The sequence below is a fragment of the Carettochelys insculpta genome, chromosome 2 (assembly GCF_033958435.1).
Source record: "Carettochelys insculpta isolate YL-2023 chromosome 2, ASM3395843v1, whole genome shotgun sequence".
NCBI lineage: Eukaryota > Metazoa > Chordata > Testudines > Carettochelyidae > Carettochelys > Carettochelys insculpta.
Window position 1 is genome coordinate 96,001,673 of NC_134138.1, and position 21,508 is coordinate 96,023,180.

Here is a 21,508-nt window from a genome sequence, read left to right on the forward strand (position 1 = left end):
TGCTGCATATTCTTCTTTGAAGAAGGTGGCAAGTGTAGACATAGCCTGAGTGAAGCAACGTGGATGAGGATTTTGCCCGTGACATTATAAAACAATATGTTTTAATATGTGAATGGCTGGCTTCTTAGTGCATGTAATGTCCAATCCTGCAGTCCTTCCTTATCCAGTGGGAGCTTTCAGGACGTTAAGGGATTGTGGGGTCAAACTTCTAGTTGAAACCTGTTGAGCTGGTTTACATGAACTACTGGGAGGTAGTATGATAGTGATTATTGTTTGGTTTTATTTTTCAGGTCAGTACCTATTAAAGGGCTCACAACACACTTACATTTTCCAAAATGTTATGAGAAGAAACTTAGGGGTTGTCTTCATCACTGCACTAATTCAGTGATACTGCCATCAACGCAGCAGTGTTGATTTAGTGGGTCTGGTGAAGACATGCTAAGACAATGGGAGGGTGTCCTCCCATGGACTTCAATCCTCCCCTTCAACAAGAGATGGAAGCTACGTTGGCAGGAGAGCATTTCCAGCCAATACAGTGTAGGGTAGACACTGCTTTAAGTCAATGAAAATTGCACTGACTTCAGATACATAATTTAGGTAACCTAACCAGCATAACTTAGACCAACCTACAGCATTAATGTAGACAAGGCCTTAGGCTCAACTTGCAAATTACCATCTTCTCAGCCTATTGGAACAACTGACTGAAATAATAGGAAACATTTTAAATTAAGCAAATGGCAACAATCTGAGAATGTTTGTGTTTAGCCTAACAACATAAGTGAATTCTTGACAAACAAACCCTTAATATCCCTGGGTTGTAAATGTTTAAATTAAGGTTCAGAAAGAGGCAAGTGTTCTGGAAAAAGCAGGATAGGTAGTGCCTGCCCATCATCCTATGTTCTAAACAAAACTCAAATTAAAGGAAAGAGAAATGTAAAGTAACAGAAGAAAATAAAAAGGAACTCAGCCCAGATACTTCATTGGTCTTGGAGATGTCTGCAGCACCCATGGTTCAGATAAATGGTGTCTAAAAATGCCCACTTTAATAGTTTTCATAGGCTATATCTGTACTGGCCCCTCTCTTTCTAAAGGGGCATGCAAAAAGGCCGATCAAAAATGCAAACAAGGCACTGATTTGCATATTCAACACCTCATTTGCATAATGGTGGGAACTCACTGTTCTGCAAGTGCTGTTTTTGAAAGCCAAAACAGCTGTGCAGAGAGGGCTCCTTCGAAAGGAAACACTGCTTTTGAAAGCACCTTCTTTCCAAATTTTTTCAGGAAGAGGGTGCTTTTAAAAGCGGGGCTTCCTTTTGGACGAAACTGTTTTGGCTTTCGAAAACTGCACTTCCAGAACAGCGAGTGGTCACCATTATGTAAATAATGTGCAAATCAGCACCTCATTTGCATTTTCAAATGGTTGGTTTTGCATTCGCCTTTTGAAAGGGAGGGGCCAGTGTAGACGTAGCCATACAGTACTGTACAAATATATTGGAGTCAATAATAGATAATAGAATGGGGATCAATAACTATAGTTACCAGCTAGAAGAAATAAGCTGCATGCTGTGGTGTGACCACCATGTCAGCTGGCAAAAAGTAATTGAATCTTATATCTGAGATTCTGTATGGCTATGTCTTTCAAAGGCAAAGCAAGAAAACGATAATCAATATTTCAGATGGATTCATATTGTATTGCCCAAGCCAGGGAACGTAATACTTTTAGTCTTGAAAGGGTGAGAGCGAGGCGAGGCGGAGAGTCTGTGGGAGGAAAGGAGGAATGAATGTTCCATTAAGTCCACTGCACAGAGAAGCCTTCCCCCGCTCCCCCAGAGTGAGAGGTTTATGGGCTGAAGTATCTAAGGTTCACAGCCCAAAGACCATGACATATGATAAGATTTGCCATCTGAATATTTAATGAAGACTTTCGGAGTCATGGTGATAGCTTAGTTTGAAGAAAAGTAAAACCTGTAATCTAGCACTACATAAATTTTTAAAAATTAAAAAAAACCCATACAATCAACTTCTACACTTTTTTTTCGTCTTTTGTGTCTTAGCCGCCTTGTAGTATTCAGGTACCATTTCAACAACAACATGCTGTAACTGCACATGTATATCGCCTTTCATGCCATGCATCCCAAGGTGCCTTGCAATACAGTTTTACTGCATGTTAGGCAAAAGTAGCCAGATTTCATTATTAAAAATGTAAAGTAGCTTTCTGATAGCTTGGCTGAGATTAATAAAGTGGCAGGAGATGTAGTGAAATATCCATATTGCCACATATTATTTTAAGTTTAGGCTTAGGTGCATTGCTCACATTTTAAACTGTTCACTGAGGACCAGATTTAATCTCAGTTTCATCAGTGTAAGCTGATTGCAATGCCATTGACTTTTTGTGGAATAATGTTTAATTTACACTGCGATCAGAAACTGGTCCTTAATGAGCAGTTGTAGCATTTTGGGTGTCCGTGTGTGATCTTGGGGCCTTTTCTTGGGGGAAATTTTGGGAACTCAGTACTATAATAATTAACTAAGGAAAATGGAGCCATTATTTTAGCAATCCCCTTTCATATAAAACATTTTACATAGAGTCATGTTTACAATATATTAGTTTCATTAACCATTTCCCATAGTTAGTGTGCAGGCATCAGGGAGTATTTTTACCAAATTAAAACACTATTTTTGTAGTTTCAGTTAACTAAAACAAAACACTCTTTGAGAAATACCTTTTCATCTTCATTTTTTCCAGCAAAGAAAATGTTTATGATAATACAGAATCCTCGGACTTTTGGAGGTTGTCTTATCAATACTAAACAAATTAAAAGCTCCATGAAATGAAGGGGAAAGTGATATCGCTTCTTCACTCATGCCCTCTTTCTTGTAATCAGTGGCTCAGCTAGGATACCAGGCTGTAAAAGTTAAATTACAAACATAAAATTACCTGTAATTATTAATGTAGTATTGTTGCTTATGCCCTCTTTCCTTTTTCTCCTCCTCTTTTTTTTTTCTCCTGATATGGTTCTTCTTAAAAGTGCCAATAAATGGTAAGTTGCCCATTTGCCCCATCAAAGGAGGTGTGGAGGGGGAGGGACAGTCTGTGTTTCATACAAATTTTGAGCAACCCAGTGGGTTCTGTTGCGTGTTGGCTTGCATGTCAGTTGATATATAACATTTTATGCCTAATGTGGTAGCCCATGATATATTGTGAAGTTGTTGGTTCTGCAGCATGCTAAACAGCCAGTCAAAACATTTACCCTAAGCAGATGATCTCTTGCATTTGTCCTTTTGTGTTTTGTTTCAAAGTGTCGTATCAGATCTACATTTTCATTGCAGTCCCTAGCTTAATGAATCATAATCCATTCTGTGCATTTTTTAATTTTGCTCACACCAAACATTTATTCCGAGTTCACAGTGTAAAATCTAATAATTCAGTAATCTAAGAAGAATACAAGTCCTATTTATTCCAGTAGGACTTGAGGAAGTTTCAAGATGAAACTTCTCTACAGCTTAGAACTGAATGCCTACAGAATTTAAATATTGTTTATAATCAGTTAGTGTTTAAAACAATATTTATACATATATATTTAAATATATAGTTTGGACTGTTCTGCAATGCTTCCATTGTAGATACACAGATGTTGCCTCATTCCAAATAGTCTTGAAATCTCCCTGGATAATTTACAAAACAAACTTACTGTTTTTCTGGTGCAGCTGTCATAAATAATGGTCACATCTAAGTAGGTGATGTCAAAAACATCCTTGTAAAAACCAGTGTATTTTATATGTCTAAGAAGTGGAAACAACTTGGTATATTGTTAAGTTTTCTTTTCCTAGATGAAACCCACACGATGGCCAGTGACACAAGCAGCTTGGTCCAGTCACACACATATAAGAAGCGAGACCCTGTAGATGTACCATATCAGACCGGACAGCTTCATCCAGCCATCCGCGTGGCTGACTTGCTGCAGCATATCACGCAGATGAAATGTGCAGAAGGTTATGGATTCAAAGAGGAATATGAGGTAATTGCCAAGTCTCATGGTTGTGACTTCTATATTGCCAGCTCTCACCTGGCTGTTATCTGTACCACAGAACAGGAAAAATAACCAGTGCACATACAAAGCCCCCTCCCGTGTAGACAAAGTATGTTTAGAACAGGGCACCTCCTCTCCTGTGCAAAAATGGTTCTGGCAATATTTTATTTGTAGTAAATCAAAATGAATGGTGAGATATAATATAGCTTTACATTCTTTACCTAATTCCAGTTACGCGTAAGTATATATGGAAAAGCCTAGGCCATGGTAGGAGCAAAGAGCCCTCTGTCATAAACTACTGAATTTTTTATCATCACTGAAAAAGTAGCTTTTCAAAGTGTGATGTCATAGCATAGGCCAATCACATTTGCCCTTGTAGTGTGACACTGTGCTTTGAAATACAGGTTTTGCACACTAGTTATGACTAGTGCAAGCCACCAAAGACTTTAGGAATATAGCACATTGTTGGGCTATGAGACTGCATGCAATACCACCTCTGTGTTCTGTGTGAGATAATGAAAAAATTGAAAAAAAAAAAAAAAAAAGCCCTCTCTTTTCCAAAACAAAGCATCATAAGTGACTGCCTTAAGATTAGGTATTCTCTAAAGTCAGAGGAACTGTACTCTCATGTTCCAAGTCATGTGTAATTGAGAGAACAGAGATTTTTCAATCCGGACCTTCCTATTAAATGCAAGAGTCCTTCGGTTCCTTTATATTCTGCTTCGTCTGTGATTTAATGTCTCGGTCACAGAAATGCATTTCCTTTCCTTGTTTCTTCTGCCTTTTTTAGGACAGAGTTTAAGGGCCTGATCCTGAAAGCTCTTGAGTAGTTCTTACTTAAAGTAGATGGGTTAACTAATTTGACTAGAATTATTCATATGGCAAAGAGTTTATAGGATTGAGCCATAAAAGCTAACAGCGTTAAAACCATTAATCCAGGGGAACACTTACATATCGGTTGGACAATAAATTTGTCTCAACAAAGATCTGAAAGACTAGCTAGAAAACAAGATGATTTTGTCATGGAAATATATAAAAACTCACATAACTGGTGTTGAATGCTTAGGTAGAATGGCGATGGGTTCAAAAGTCAAACACAGAGGTACATACTGGTAGGCAGGTGAATTTTGCATGTTTCAAAGTACTCCTGATATGGTCATACAGGAGGGTAAGAGCCATATACGCCCCTCCTCCAACCGCTACGAGCAAGTTGGTAGGAAGGTCATTATTCGGTTATGAAATATACTCAAGAAGCCAAATAACCAGTGTAAATCACATCTATCAATACGGTACAGGGAAAACATTTGGTATGCCACGAGTCTCCAAAGAGCACTCTGTTGCAGCAGTGTTATGTTCACTTTATGTAGGAAGGTGTGCCTGCTGCAGTGACATCCTAAAATAATTTTTCTGCACCTTACAGCTGCGTCTACACTTACATTCCTCTTTTGAAAAAGGCATGCAAATGAATGAAATTGTAAATGTAAATGAGGCACTGGTTCACATATCTGGTGCCTCATTTGCATATTCTCCTTACGAAAGAGCTTCTTTCAAAAGGAAAAAAGCAGTGTAGATGGGGCTCTTTCAAAAATAAACCCCGTCTTCAGAAGAACCCTTCTTCCTTAAACAAAATAGGAAGAAGGGTTCTTTCAAAGATGGGGTTTACTTTCGAAAGAACCCTGTCCACACTGCTTTTTTTCTTTTGAAAGAAGGTCTTTCAAAAGGAGAATATACAAATGAGGTATCAGCAGTGTAAATCGGTGCCTCATTTGCATTTTTGCTTTCCTCCTTTTACATGCTTCTTTCGAAAGAGGAATGCAAGTATAGACACAGCTTACTTGCTTACCTGTTAAAGGAAGTAATATATACATCAGCTGAAACTGGATTCAGTTATCAGCTTTTTATCTTGTTTGTGGTACAATGTTGTACCCCTTTATCCTTTTTTCTGAGCACATGCATTCCAGGTTCTGAGAGGCACAAAGACGCTCCCTTTGATTTTGAGGGTAACTCCCATTCTGTTGCTTTGAGGAAACAGTTATACGTCCTATCGACATAAGCCAAAGCTTACTTCAGCTAATGCGAGATTTATGAGATACTTAGGATAAGTGAACAGGATTATGCTAGATAGGCCAGTTTAGGCTGCATCACTATCACAATATTTGTGCTTAATATTATTGATGAGATAGAAAGATAGGTTGATTAGCCAGCAGCATCCTGGGCTTGATTGTGACAAGGTACTGAGTGACCGTGTGAGATCCTGCACGTCCTCTCATCTCAGAAACCATATTGGGTACTTGAGGATATTGATGGAGCAACCCATTGTCCCAGTCCTGTGCGGTGCTCAGCTCCTCAGCTCTTTGACTCCCATTGACTGAGGTTTTAACAGCTTGTAGAAATGGGACTTTCTGAATATTAATGAACAGAAAGTGACCCAATCCTGCTTCGGCCAGTGGCAAAACTCCCATTGACTTCATTGGCTCAGGATCAGGCCCTGAATCCCCTACTGTTAAGTTACTACTCTGTAAGTTGAGGGCCAGTACAAACATGGTACATAACGGTACGTCTGTAACAATTTCAATGTCCAATTTCCCCTGTGTTTCTCAAGTTTCAGAGCTGCCTGTATGGTCCGGTGGAATGTAGGTGATTGAAAAGGATTGTGCAGAAATCTTTAAACTCAGGAACAATTGATACATATTTCCAAACATCTTAGTATACAGCAGATCTTTAAAATAGTTTTAATTCCCCCTTCCAGACTTTAAAAAAACAAAAAGTTGAGATTTTGGTTTGGTCTGGCAGTGTCAGAGAGCAGTATGGTTTCCGATATCCCATCTGCTCCAGTACAACTTTATTAAAATCACCTGCTCTTGAATCAGAGGGATGTTATTTACCAATGAGTATTCTGATTTACTCAGTCATCATTTTCACTAATTATCTCTTCTTTATGTTACAACAACAAAAGATAAGACGAGTGAAAATGATCTCGGTATTTTATTCACAATGCTTTTGTCCTCCTCTTCTACTTTCTGGCTTCATAGTTTACTAATACTTTACACTTGCATTGGGCCTTTCATCAGAGACTGTTAAAGTGTTTTAACACATTAAAGCCTCAGAGAACGACTGCAAAGGATTATATGGATCTGTTCACTCCCTCCTGAGAAAGTATCCATTTCAGGACCTAAGCACACCCCAGTAGCATTGGTAGGAACTTAAGACTCCCCTAAACACAAAGATTAGTAAAATTTTAATCAACATTATATTAAACCTCTTTTTTGTGGACACTCTTAAATGGTTTTTAAGCTTGGCTTGTATCTTCTCAATGTAAACTGATTCTGTACCAAATTAAGCTAAATTGATATAAACCTGATTTAAATTAATTTCAGACTAGCCACACCAGAATTTATAGTGCTTTAACTGCATTGATTTTAGAACAGAAAGCTAACACAAAGTGCCACTTTGTGCATAGACAAAGCCTAGAAAGTCAATAATATGTTATACTCTATGAAGAAGAGTTTTGAGCTCCCATTGTCTGAAAGGCAAAGGTTCCTTTAAAATGCCAGCCTTTTTCAAGCTTCCCTCTGTTGCTATCCCTGATGGAATTGCACCAATGGATGAATTTAAGAAATAAAACACCTGTAGATTCAATGCTATTCATCCACATGCAATTTTTATATTAATTTAACTATTTCAGTTAGGGGTTTATTTTACAATAATATAGTTAAAGCAATATAACCGCTAGGGCTTGTCTATACTAGCTCCCTCGTTTGAGCCCGATCAGAGAATAGCAGCAAGGTGCCACACTGCATATGCAGCAACTCATTAGCATAATTCTTGCCACACAAACTTCAAAGTTGCTAACTGTGAAGCGCCAGCAAGTAGTGTAGCCACTTCAGAGAACCCATGCGACTTGGAAGTTCTCTTACTTCTGCCACTACATGGATTTAACTATGTTATAATAAAATAACCCCCTAACTGAAATAGTTATATTAGTATAAAAATGTAGATCCAATGCTACTGATCCACACACAAGTGTTTTGGGAGTAAGGGAACTTCGAAGTTGCGCAGGTTCTTTGAAGTGCCCGTGGCTGCACTGCTTGCCACCACTTCCAAATTAGCAACTTTGAAGTTCGTGCTGCGGGAATTATGCTAATGAGGTGCTGCATTTGCAGCGCTGCACCTCATTGCCATTCTCCGATTGGGCTAATTTACGTGCCCTCCCTCAAAAACGGGAGCTAGTGTAGCTGACCCCTTAGTGTAGTTTCAATTAGAGTGGTATAAAGATACAGAGAAGCTAGACTAGGAATTTCTGTTCACCCTGTTTCTTGTCAGTGTAATTGAAAGGTGACGAATGCAAAGGAAATTCAGACAGAAAATACTAAAATGTCACATGAAGAAGTACTTTTTTTTCATAAAGTGTATAGTTTGCCTGTGAAACTCATGGCCACAAGATACCATTGAGGCCAAGAGCTTAGCAGGATTCAGAATAGATTTTGACGTTTTATGTGGATAACAAAAATATCCAGAGCTACAGAAGCATATATTAAATTTAAAACCTCGCACTTTTGGAAGGGCTGTAAATCTTCAAGCCTCGGGAAATAAAATGAGCCTCTAAATATTGGAGATGAGCAGAAACCTTTCTGTGGAGGCAGGCTAGTCCATAAGTGCCCACTGCATGCTTTTTCCTCTGAAGCCTCAGATATGGGTCACTACTGAGGGAATGTTAATTGACTAGATGGGCCACTAGTCTGAGCCAGTATGACATTGCTTACATTCATGCTTAAAGAACAAAAAACACACCCTCGCTCCTACCCTCTTTGTCCTTCCACTCCATTCATAATTCGTCTTCCTATTTGTCTTGGTTGAAGGACACACTTGCTGCCAAAGAACATTTTTAAGTGCTGTGCATCTTGGGACCCTTTACTGAATTCTGGAGATGGCAGGAAAAAGTCGTATTTTTTGTTATTGTTAAGATGATATAGTAATTGACAGGACCCAGCTGGTGCTTCTATTCTACATGCATTTGCTGTGACAGAGACAGAGCCCCTGTCTCACCTCTAACCTGCATACATTTTGAATGCTCTTTTCAATTCTTATTTTATATTCTGAGGCACCAGCTGAGTCAATCAATTGCCACAATCAGTGGAGGTTATTCTCTATCCTACAGTATGCAAATAACAAAACAACAAAAAAAATGGGAACATTGGATAGGAATGGAGATATTGGCAAGCACTGCAAATACATTCAGGACAACAGAAGCAGCTGTATCTTGCAGTTCTGGAGAAACCAACTGCTTTCTTGTTTGATTTCTCCCTCTTTAATTATGGTGGTAAAATCTATCAGAAGAGTGTGAAGATTTGTCTCTAAAACAGTGAGAATTTGAAAATTGTCAGAAATACTTCAGCTTAAAGACCATGCTTTGGTTTTACTTTGTTGTTAGTTTCCTTTTTATATTTTTCTGCAAATAGAACACATTGTGTATCCTTATTTTAATCAGAAAAGAAAAGTACAACTTTTCAACTTTGTATTTATCTTATTAATGTTTGTGGAATCACTCATCTCTGAGAGAGTGATTCCCTGCTCTTTTGGGGCTTTGTTTGGTTTTTCTTATTTTTGTTTTCTTTTGGTTGGTTTCTTTGTTTGTTTAGCACGTCCCAAACATGAGACCCATTTGCCTCTTTTGTAATTTAGTTTCTGAAATCTGGTCTCCAGTTGAAAGTTACAATGGTATGATTATGTCAGTTAAGGGTAGAATTTTTATTTTGGTACTGTCAATAGTTATCCTAGTACAAGTCTTTGTGTGAACACAGATGTACTGGTATAAAGGTGTCTTGTATGAAGTATTGCCCTTCCCATCTCGGAATAGCAGTACTGGTGGGAGCTGGATGGGAATTCTCAAAGCAGAGTTTCATTGGAAAATACCAGTTGGTGGGAATGGAAACTTTTCATTAAAACATTGAGTCACAGGAAACTTGTATCAAATCAGGGGCGATGGTTTCCTGGTGGACTGTTTAGGACTCTGAGCTTCCAGGTGCCATTTAAAACTCACCAAGCAAACTGCTCTAAGACTGCAAAGTGCAGACCAAGGACTTCCAAGTCCCACCACACCAGAGCATGCAGGTTGTGAATGAGTCTCAGCTCCCAAACCTGTAGTAGGGAGTCTAAAAGCCCTGAGAGCCCCATCTTGAGCTGACGCTATCAGGGTTTCCAGTGTCCCTGCACCTTCCAGGAGCTTAGAAGTCCTGGGACAGGCTTCCCCAGTATGCAGAGTGCTTCCAGTGTCTGCAGTTCTGGAGTAACCCTGTCATGCAGAGTCTCTTGGGGTCATGGCCCAAGAACGTCTAGGATCTATAGCTCCAGGACACTACAACCAAAGACTGCAGTAAGCCTCCAGATTCCTGAGCTAGTTATTGCCCAGGATACCTGGCTCGCCGAATAGATGTACTGAAACTGTAAAGAATGTCAGTTTTGATCATGAGCTGGTGGGCTGTCCACCTGGGAGCAGCACAGTGCTGGGGCCACAACCAGAGTCCTGGGGCAATGCAGGGCCAGACTGGCAGCACCACAACAGAGCAGGGCTGGGGCTGAAGCCACCCAGCAGTATAGGGCTGATGACAAAGTTCCACAGCAGACCAGTGTTGGGGCTGGAGCAGCCCATGGGGCCAGGGTGAAGCTGGAGCCCCCAAGCTGGAAGTCAGAGCCTGGGCTACCCAGAACACCAGCAGTAACTGGGCAAGGCTGGGCAAGCCTGGGAACTGACTGGCTAAGCAGCAGTAGAGCGGAAAGGGACCTAGGGTTGTAGTGGATGAAAGGCTGGATATGAGTAAACAGTGTGTCCTTGTAGCCAAGAAGGCCAGTGGCATATTGGGGTGCAGTAGGAGGAGCATTTCGAGCAGATCTAGAGAGATTGTTGTTCCCCTCTATTTGGCACTGGTGAGGCCACATCTGGAGTATTGTGTCCTGTTTTGGGCCCCCAGTGTAGAAAGAATGTGGATGTGCTGGAGCAGATTCAGCGGAGGCAACAAAGATGATTAAGGGGCTGGAGCACATGACCTATGAGGAGAGGCTGAGGGATTTGGGCTTATTTAGTTTGCAGAAGCAGAAGCGCAAGCTCAGATGGTATGGCCACATCATCAGATCATCAGGCCTTTCAAAGACCATCTTGCAAGGCACAGTACCTGGTGGTAGAAGGAAAGGCAGGCAAAAGAAGAGATGGGAAGATAACATCAAAGAGTGGACAAACCTGAATGTGAGCGAGTCACAGAGAGCTGCACAGGACAGGATGAGGTGGAGTGAGTTGATCAGGAAGTCATCTGCGGTGCCCCAACGACCCTCAAAAGGGGTTATGGGATAGAGATGAGATGAGATGAGTTTGCAGAAGAGAAGACTGAGGCATGATTTAATAGCAGCCTTCAACTTCCTGAAGGGGTGCTTTAAGAAGGATGGAGAGAAACTGTTCTCAGTGGAGACAGACAGCAGAACAAGGGGTAATTGTCTGAAGTTACAGAAGGAGGGGAGTAGGTTGGATATTAGGAAGAACTATTTCACTAGGAGTGTGGTGAAGCACTGGACTGTGTTGCCTAGGGAGGTGGTGTACTCTCCATCCCTAAAGGTTTTTAAGTCCTGGCTTGACATAGTCCTGGCTGGGACGACTTAGTTGGAGCTGATCCTGCTTGCAGCAGGGGGCTGGACTCGACGACCTTTTGAGGTCCCTTCCATCTCTGTGATTCTATGATTCAAGGAGCTCAACAGGGGAAAGGGGAGCCAAAGTAAGGTACCTGTAGCAGGTGCTTGGGGACTGGTGGCAGGCCCCTGCAACTGCCTGCCCCCAGGGGCTGGTAAATTCCCTTGTTAGGGACTGGTCAGATGCAAAAGTGCCAGAATAGGGAAGTGCAACCTGTACACTTTAACAATACTGGTACAGCTAAAACATTTTCCAGTGCAGACAATGCCTAATTCTCTTTCTCCTGTAATTGTTGCGGATTTTCAAATAACATTTCCCAGTGTAGTGAATGGTTTCCAACTCTTGCAGGGCAATAAACATCCACTGCCAACAAGGTTTAATTTTCAAAGCAGTTGATAAATGTGTAGTTTGTCCTCGGTTGAGAAGGTAAAATTTCCATCAGCTGAATTTCCATTAGCTGCTTAGACAGTTTTTGTGGTCATTTTGCACATGCAAACACAGATCTTTGCTTGCTAGATACATATTTTCCTTCATAAACTGCTGTTTATGCACACTAACCAAAGAACCCTACAAAGCTATCAGTATCTTTATATCATTCATAACACATTGCCTTCCTGCACCATGGTTGCTGTAGCAAATGGTCCAGTGATCTTCTCTAATACTGAACAAAGTAATTCATTTGAATTAGTAAAATATTATTTTCCTTACATCACAATCTCTCTCTCTCTCTCACACACACACGTGCGCGTGCGTGCGTGCACACACACAATCTTCTGCCCACACCCTTCTGGTGTTCTCTGTTCCACTCTCTCCCGCTTTCCTGCTGTGATGTCAATAACTTGTATATGTATATCCCCATAGCCTTCTCACTTTGTTTTCTATATTAGCAGTTTTAATGAGAATTCATTTGAGCAAGAAACTGTAGATTCAAACAAGTATCTGGCTTCACTACTTATCTTCTAGTCTTGATAAAAGTTGTGTCCACTTGAGGCATTTGGCTTATATAATGGCAGAGATGTGTGTTCCCATCAAGTAGCTCTAGTAGCTCTCCCTAACAGGGCTGCCTCCCTTCACCAGTGCCACAGGGTGTGTGCCATTGCTACTAGTTTGAGTTTGGAACCATCAGAAAACAGGGACAATTGGAACAATTTGTATAGTGGGGTGCTGAGAGCCATTGAACCAAACTATGAACCCTGTAGGAAATGGGAACCACTTCATGCCAGGGGTGTGGCAGCACCCCTCCGCAACCCAGTTATAGCACCTGTGTCAGAAAATGCTTCCTGTTCTTCTGTAACCGGTGTCTGGAACAGTCTCAACCATGTATCAGCTGCAGCAGACAAGCACAGAGGTAACAGCTAGTTTGTCCAGGGCTCTCTTCACACTGGGTTATTGGTTTATGGTGAGGTAAGCTTTGGGCTGCATTTTGCAATTAGAGAGGAAAGCCTTCAGACCTGTTGAATTTAGCCTCTGTTATCCCTGTGCCCTTTAAGCAGAGTCGCATACAACAAGCCTATAATGCTGGTGGTGCTCATCTATTTATTCCTTAATGTGTAAGTGTTACAGTATGCTGATAAGTAAATGGACTGAGTTTGTCTGATAAATCTGGATACAGTTTGCAGTTGTGTATCAGCACTAGAGGCTGTTTTAACTAGTTCTCACTCATGTGCTGAGGCTGTTAGCCAACCCCAAATGTCCCTCTTACGTGTTTCTGAGTCATGCTGAATTATCAGTAGGGCTCCTAAGCTAAACACCCGTCATGTCTAAGGATCTTGCAGGTGCATATTCTGCATTAGATTTTCCTCGCCTACTTTATCTCTAATCTCTAGAATTTAAGGGATAGCTTCCCTAAGTCTTTACTAAGTATTAACAATGCACATGGCTTGTGGTCTGTCAATGATCTTGAAATTATCAGGACCCAGGAAATATCTTGAGAATCTCATATACTCCTTTATACCCAGCAGACATTTCTTCTTTAGGCATACCTGATGTCCGCATCTGAAAGGCATATGGAACAGTCTACTACAAGTTCCTCTGCTTTTCCCCCCTGTTCCATAATGAGCCACCTTAAAGCAAGTGGGTGATGGTATTTCAACTGTAGCATTGTCTTTTTGTGGATGTATCGTTGCTTTCTCATTACCTCATGTCCCAAGAATCATACCATAGTTTGTTTTAACATACACCATTCTATTCTATTATTCCTGCAGCCTTAATATTTGCTTTAATTTTGTTGTTTTCTTACTAATTTCAAATGTCAAAGGAATTTTTAGGCCCTCTAGTCCATTCAGAATCTGTCTAAATTTCTTCTGGAGAATTTTTGGAACGCTTGTGATGGTAAAGGGCAGGCAACAAGTATCTTCCATGCAGCATTATGAAAGTTATCAACTTGGCACTGAGAAGCACTTGCCAGAATCTAGTATCTGCATGTTGTAACTCCACTAATCTTGGAGATTATATGCTCTGTAATGAGGGGAGAAGACTTTTCCTCCTTACTGCTTTCTAGGTCTATACCAGTACAAATGCTCTCCCCAGCCTCGGATTGCTCATTGACCTGCAGAGAGAACTGCTGGAATGAGCTGCCTGCCTCCCAGTTCTGGGCTTCCCATCTGCCTGCCTGGCAGGTTTCTCCACTCCTCAAGATAGTCAGCTTCCATTTATTTGCCTGTGTGGTGGTACCCTGCCTCCCACACCTGCCTGTCAGGCTAGGAGCCCAGATAGCGGGGCAGCTCACCAGGCAAGCAAATGGGAGCTGTGAAGCCCTGCAAGCAGATGAGGAAGGCAGGCTGGCAGGAAACCAGGCAATGTTTTCAACTGAAAATTCTCGCAGAACAGACTTTTCCCTTGGAAAGTTTGCTTTGTTGAATCAGAAAGCCTGGAGGAACAGTTTTGATCAGTTCAGCGTTCAACAAACTGATTTTACAAACACTGGAGGAAATACAAATAGGAGGTAGAGGGTGGCCAATTACAAAAGTGCTATAAAAAGAGAGGCAGCAGACTGTATGAGGGAACATATATCCAAACCCTGGTAGACTTACCAAGATTCCTTTAGCTCATTTAAAACAAATGCATTATGCAGAAATGTATGCATAGTTCAGGGATATAGTAGATGAACTATTGCTAAATTAGAACTCTTTTAACAGCTAAATTATGTTAATTTGATCTAAAATGTGTTTCTCTAGCTTTTAAGCAGCCAAGAATAATGTTCTGGTTGTAAAACTGGCAATGGATTAAAATGCCTAATTATATATACTGAATAAATACAATCCATATAAAACATGCAGGGTGTATTCATAATAAATAATGAATATGTTATAATTACATTTAACATTATTTGCATAATTTAAAATGGAATAAATAAATGAATAATTTTATGCCCTTTAAAAGGGCGATAATAAAACATAAAGGAAGTTCTAAATGTGTATGCAGTAAGAAGTTATGAATAATATCTTGAACTTTAAAGTACAGTGTATAAATCTGTGTAGTTAAATTGAACCAACTCATTTTCACATGTGCAGAAGTAAAAAATGTGATGTCAGCAGATTTAAAATAGTAGCTAATTACTGAAGAAAAGAATATGTATTGTGATAAAATATTCAGTGGTTTGTTTGTTTGTTTTTTGAAAAATTAGTGCATTAGTCTGAGGCACAACCAGAATATTTACTTGGCAGTTTTCATAAAATAAACATTTTCCCCTATTTAAATAGCATGTCATTAGCATTTAGCATTTCACCTGCAATTTGGAATATTGAGCAGTATGGCGGGTCTGTGGATATTCCATACAGAGACCTAGGACAGGAATGAAGGTGGATTGGATGATGTCATCCTAGAGAGTAATTCACCAGGTGGGCCTAAGTCCTACATTTAGAAGCCACTGGCATTCCCAAAACCATCATACGCCTGCCACCTAACCCTGTAAGTGCCTTAAACTCCTAAATTTCCATCATTAATATCCACAAGGTGTCTAAATGTCAGCAGCAGGACACATGCACAGTCATTTCAGCCCAAGCTCATGGCCACCTAATTTATGCCTAGCCCTCCCATAGGTCCCTTTTGGAAGGAGTTCTCTGCTTTTAGCCCGTGGTTAGGGACTCACACAGAATGTGGGCACTCAGGGTTCAATTCCCTCTTCAGTCTTATTGGAAGAAAGGATTCGAACTTGGGTCTCTTCCCTCTTAGAAGAGGTGCTCATGACTAGGCAATACCGCCTCCCTCCCCCCAACGTAGTTGCAGAACTCCAAGAAGTGGTCTCCTCTCAGAATGCCATTTATTGCTCACCTTGGGCTGGTGCAGGTCCTACAGTGGACAGTACAGCTTCCTTATGCCTCGGTGCAGCAAGGCACTTAAGCATATGCCTAACTGTACGCACGTGAATCATCTCTTTGAAGTCAGCAGAAATATTTATGTGCTCAAGTACCTTGTTGAATCAGAGGCTTAGAGTTTTGAAATCAGCAGAGGTGGAAATGGCATCCAAAAAGTTACTGAGTAAAAGTGCAGCTGCTTTCACTTCTGGGTACTTGAGTACAGTAAAGATGTGATGTGTATGCGTACTTTTACTCCAATTGTTTTCTAGAAGAACACCAATGACTTGTACTTAAGTACACTCCCCCCACCCCACCCCGGCAGCTGTCCTTTTACTCAAGTAACTTTTGGGGTACTTTTCACTGCCTCCTGAAATGAGAGACCATCTGGTTTTCTGTTTGTCTTTACCTGTGATTGTTTATAGGAAACACCCATAAATCAGTGATCCCCCCAGCTTTTCCAAAACAGGCATGGTGAAATGTCAACAAAATTTGAATTTGAAATAAGACAGGGTGAAAGTCAGGGGCCCAGTCGTGCAATACGTAGTCTGTTTTTTATGCAAAATTTCCATTGATTTTAATAGCACATTTCAAGCTGCACGATCAAGCCCTGAATTAGCAGTCAGGAAGGACAGTGGGTGACTCGGAACCGATGGGAAAATTTTCAGAGTGCAAAGCTCTTTAAGGTTTTTCTGCCCTTTCAGGTTGCCTTTGAAAGCAAGTGTAACTGTCAAGTTGAGACATTTCCTTTTAGTCTTGAGAAAAAGTGGGTACAACAGTTCTGCTGTCTAATGTGATGTTGGTACAGCCCTTTGAAGAGGTGCCAGCCATTATGCATTGCCAGGATGTTTTAGTGTATTGTCTACATTAGACGTCTTTCAGAAAGTACCTGGTAGATTTAGATGTCGATGTCAATTCAGCTGTTGTTCACTTACCTTTGGTTTTTGTTTGTGATAGTTACTAAACATTTTGACTGTATGTTGGGTGGAAATGGACAAAACGCCACATATAACTCCCCAGGGTGTTCCTTGGCTGTTGCCACCTCCCTGGAGATCCTTACTTGGAGTGGATCCTCCCCCCTCCTTGCATGAGTTGGGTACTGAATTCTATTCTGTGGGACCTGGTGCCTTCACCCAAGTCCCCACAGTGCCCAACAAACAAGAGGCACTTTTTCCTTGGGAATAATGTTGTCACTGCAAGCAAGGGGCATAAAACCTGTACACATAGAACAATAAAATCCTTCAGCACAAAGTCCAGTAAAAGAATGATACACCCAAAAATAACTGAACAACAAAGGGGGACTTCATTACAAGCAGGAAATATAGAATCTGGGGGAGGAAAGCGTACGTGTTAACTAAGAAGAATTAAACTTCAACAAACAACCAGTTCACCTCTAAACATTCTCAATGTCTCCCTGCCCCCAGTGCCATCTGCCTGGGAAGGTGCCAGGGAGGGAGTAAGGTGAAGGCCTGTTGCACTGCAAATGTTGGATACCTTAAACAAACAAACCCAAGAAAAAGTTGTTCGTATGAGCTGTGTCTACACGTGCACGCTACTTCGAAGTAATGGCACTAACTTCGAAATAGCGCCCGTCATGGCTACACGTGTTGGGCGCTATTTCAGTGTTAACATCGACGTTAGGCGGCGAGACATCGAAGCCGCTAACCCCATGAGGGGATGGGAATAGCGCCCTACTTCGAAGCTGAACGTCGAAGTAGGGACCATGTAGTAGTTGCATCGTGTAGTAGTTGCATCGAAATAGCGGGGTCCGCCATGTAGTTGCATCGTGTAGTAGTTGCATCGAAATAGCGGGGTCCGCCATGGTGGCCATCAGCTGAGGGGGTGAGAGATGCTCTCTCTCCAGCCCCTGCGGGCTCTATGGTCGCCGTGTGCAGCAGCCCTTAGCCCAGGGCTTCTGGCTGCTGCTGCGGCAGCTGGGGATCCATGCTGCATGCACAGGGTCTGCAACCAGTTGTCGGCTCTGTGGATCTTGTGTTGTTTAGTGCAACTGTGTCTGGGAGGGACCCTTTCAGGGAGCGGCTTGCTGTTGAGTCCGCCCTGTGACCCTGTCTGCAGCTGTGCCTGGCACCCTTATTTCGATGTGTGCTTCTTTGGCGTGTAGACGTTCCCTCGCAGCGCCTATTTCAATGTGGTGCTGCACAACGTCGATGTTGAACATCGATGTTGCCAGCCCTGGAGGACGTGTAGACGTTATTTGTCGAAATAGCCTATTTCAATGTCGCCACATCGAAATAGGCTACTTCGATGTAGGCTTCACGTGTAGACGTAGCCATGGTGTCCTTGCCCGTAGGGTTGGGTCTTCTCCTTGTTCCCAGATCTCAGCTGGTTCTTAGTAACCAGTACCATGTTGGACCTCTGCAGGGGAGCTGGAGCAATGGTATAGTGGTGGTGCTGAGAACGATTTACCCAAACATTTAACCTCTAATACCCTGTAGTTCCAGGACCTATGGGCTTCTGCCATTCTGGACACTTGTATTTGCAGGGCGAGAGCTCCCTGACTCATGTGCTAGACCTCACAGCAGTTTGAAGCCTTTGTTTGGAGGAGGTGTTAACCAGAGACTCTGTGAGCTGTTCTGCTCTCTTCTCCATTCCCAAATTCACAGCTCAAAACTGAAACTAAAAACTAATCTCTCTATCATGCTGTCTTTCCATGCAGAAACATCTCTGTTGGCCTCAGCAGGAGTTTCTAGTCCATCCTTTCCCAACCCTTCACTCCATGCGTGCTGGGAAATAAAGCAGGCTTTGCCAGTTATTACTGCTCTAGTCCTTAGGGTAAGGGCTCAGTCCAGAATTCCAGGAGCTAGTGTAACTGCCGACAGGCAGGCTTGAACCTGGGACCTCAGGTGTTTTGTGCAGGCGCCTCTACAGTTTGAGTCGAAAAGCAGCTGGCTCTCAACATCGGCCGTAGGGGAGACTCATTCTTTCTCAGTGAAGTGATCTAGGTGCCAGTGTATGGGACAATGAACCACACATAGTTGTGTGGGTTACACTAACAAAGTACTAATGGACATTACATACAATGTTTGATTTTCACTCATTTTCAGATTCTCCGGTAAATTGTGCTGTATTGCATTGCTCCTGCAGCAATAAATAAGCCTGGCTTAACACACTACCCAGTGATTCACCTGGGTAGGAAAATCTTTGGGTGGCATCATGGCTTCTCCAACACGGCCACCCACCAGTGCAGGCGGCACAGCTAGGAGATGTGGGGTGTGGCTGGTCTTTAAGTTGTTGCTGATCCTGTTGTCATAAATGGCTGCTTCAGGCTACATTTGTGGTGATGGTGATTGCTTTGTGCCAAGAATCAGTGTAGAGTAGGCATTGTCCTGGAACCAGCCCCTGCAACAGTCCTCGCTGCCACCTCTGCTCACATATCTACACCAGTGACATCATCACAGGACCTAACACCAACTATATCATCAGGGGCTCCTTTACCTGCACATCTACTAATATAATATATATGCCATCATGTGCCAGAAATGCCCCACTGCAATTTACATTGGCCAAACTGGACAGTCTCTCTGTAAAAGAATAAATGGACATAAATCAGACATCAGGAATGGTAATGTACAGAAGCCTGTGGGGGAACACCTCAGCCTCCCTGGACACTCAGTGGCAGATTTAAGGGTGACAGTTCTGAAACAAAAAAATTTCAAATATCAAATGGAGAGAGAAATCTCTCTATTTGCAAATTTGACTCTATTAACCATGGATTAAACAGAGACTGGGAGTGGCTCACAGCTTACAAAGGCAGTTTCTCTGCTCTGGGTGCTAATGTCGCCCCATCAGACTCTGACAAAGACGTCCCTCTGTCTGATCTGACTTGTTTTTTCCTCTTTTTGATAAGTACTGTTGATACTGGGCCATTTCCACCTTGCTGAATAGACCTTGTCAGCTTTGGCCCTCCCTCTTACTGGGACCCCACTCTTTAAATACCCCTCTGAAACGGTCCCCAACTCATGCATCTGATGAAGTGGGTCTTTGCCCACAAAAGCTTATGCTCCAAAATATCTGTTAGTCTATAAGTGCCACAAGACTTCTTGTTGTTTTTGAAGCTACAGACTAACACGGCTACCTCTCTGATACTTGTCATTATAAGGACAGTTCCTCACCTTTGATGTTTGCAGGGATAGCACCCATCCCACTTAATTTACTTTTCCCAGCAGTCCTCTTACTGATAAGTGACTCCCTCCTCCATCCCTGTTGTCTTTTCTTTTTCTGTTTTTTTCCTTTTTTTTTTTTTTTCCTCTTTCTCCCTCCCCCGCTCCCTGCTCTCTATTTCACTGACTTCTCAGTTTGGCTCTGTAATCTGAAGAAGTGGATCTTACCCATGAAAGCTCATTATCTAATAAATAATATGGTTAGTCTTTAAAGTGCTACAGGACTGCTTGCTTTGTTTTACGAAGATACTGACTAACACGGCTACCACTGTGAGACTATTTACCTTTTGGAGAAGATGAAGGGTGGCAGTCATATCATTTTGAGATGAGACATACGACAAGACGAACTTGCAAATATCAGGAGAGTGTTTACTTGATTGTTGGGCGGGCACAGGAATTTCAGTTTAAGTAAGTCTGATATTTTACTGCTTTGCTAGTCACTCTATGCAAACTGCAATTTTACAGATGAGTTTTTCATGCTCTCTTCTTTTTACAAAATCGCCAGGTTACATTTTACATCATAATGGTGACAGTCAGCAGTACTGACAGAAGCAGAACACACACAAACACAGTTGAACCACCCTAAAGTTAAAGAATTATTTATGAGTTGTTTTTTAATAAATGTAGATCTCGTCCGAGAATGATAGCTGCAGATCAGCTCCATAGATCAGCTGTGTGTATATCTGGTGTGTCTACTTTGCTGACAATGTAACATTTATATGGGTTCTGTCAGATAAAGTAGTACTCTAAAAAGAAGTTATCTTTGAATTTAGATTTTCTGTAAGGTTTATTATTTAAGGCAGGCTTGACATATTTTTGGTTTACTTTTGACAGAATCTTTGTATTTGTTGGGGGAGGTTTTGTACCATACTTTCTATCCTACTTCATTCTTGTTGCAAATTGATTTTGTTGTTGTTGTTTGTTTTGCATTATTGAGATACAGGGTGAGCACAGTTGGGAAGAAAACTGTTTTTCGGTTGATATAAATGACGGTATGTTATCTATGTAGTTCAGGTATGCTACAACACAGATCAGAGAATTGGCATATGTATTCTACAAGAGAATGAGTGACTGGACCTGCATTGTCTATAAATCAATTGGACACTGCTTACTTATCTGCAGTATCTGTTTCTTTTAGCTGCACCCTGACCTCTAAACTTCTCTTCCAGCTACAGAACTCAGCCACACTCTACTGAATATTTGCACTCCCCCAACCCACTTCCCAAAAGCATAAATGCTCCCATCATTACTGCTTCCTACAAGATACGACCCCAGACCCTTTCAAGATGTTCTGTCCTCTGCAGTCCATCCAGGTGTGGAATCTCA

At 41.6% G+C, this 21,508-nt stretch overlaps 1 protein-coding gene across 10 annotated transcripts in view; it reads left to right on the forward strand.

Moving 5' to 3' along the window:
* The window catches only part of PTPRM (protein tyrosine phosphatase receptor type M), a 743,228-nt gene that overhangs the window by 615,369 nt on the left and 106,351 nt on the right, over nt 1–21,508 (forward strand). For all 10 annotated transcript variants that reach the window (XM_074987422.1, XM_074987431.1, XM_074987423.1 and 7 more), the window contains one exon: nt 3,832–4,019. In XM_074987422.1, coding sequence (XP_074843523.1) covers nt 3,832–4,019 — 188 coding nt within the window. The remainder of the gene's footprint in view (nt 1–3,831; nt 4,020–21,508) is intronic.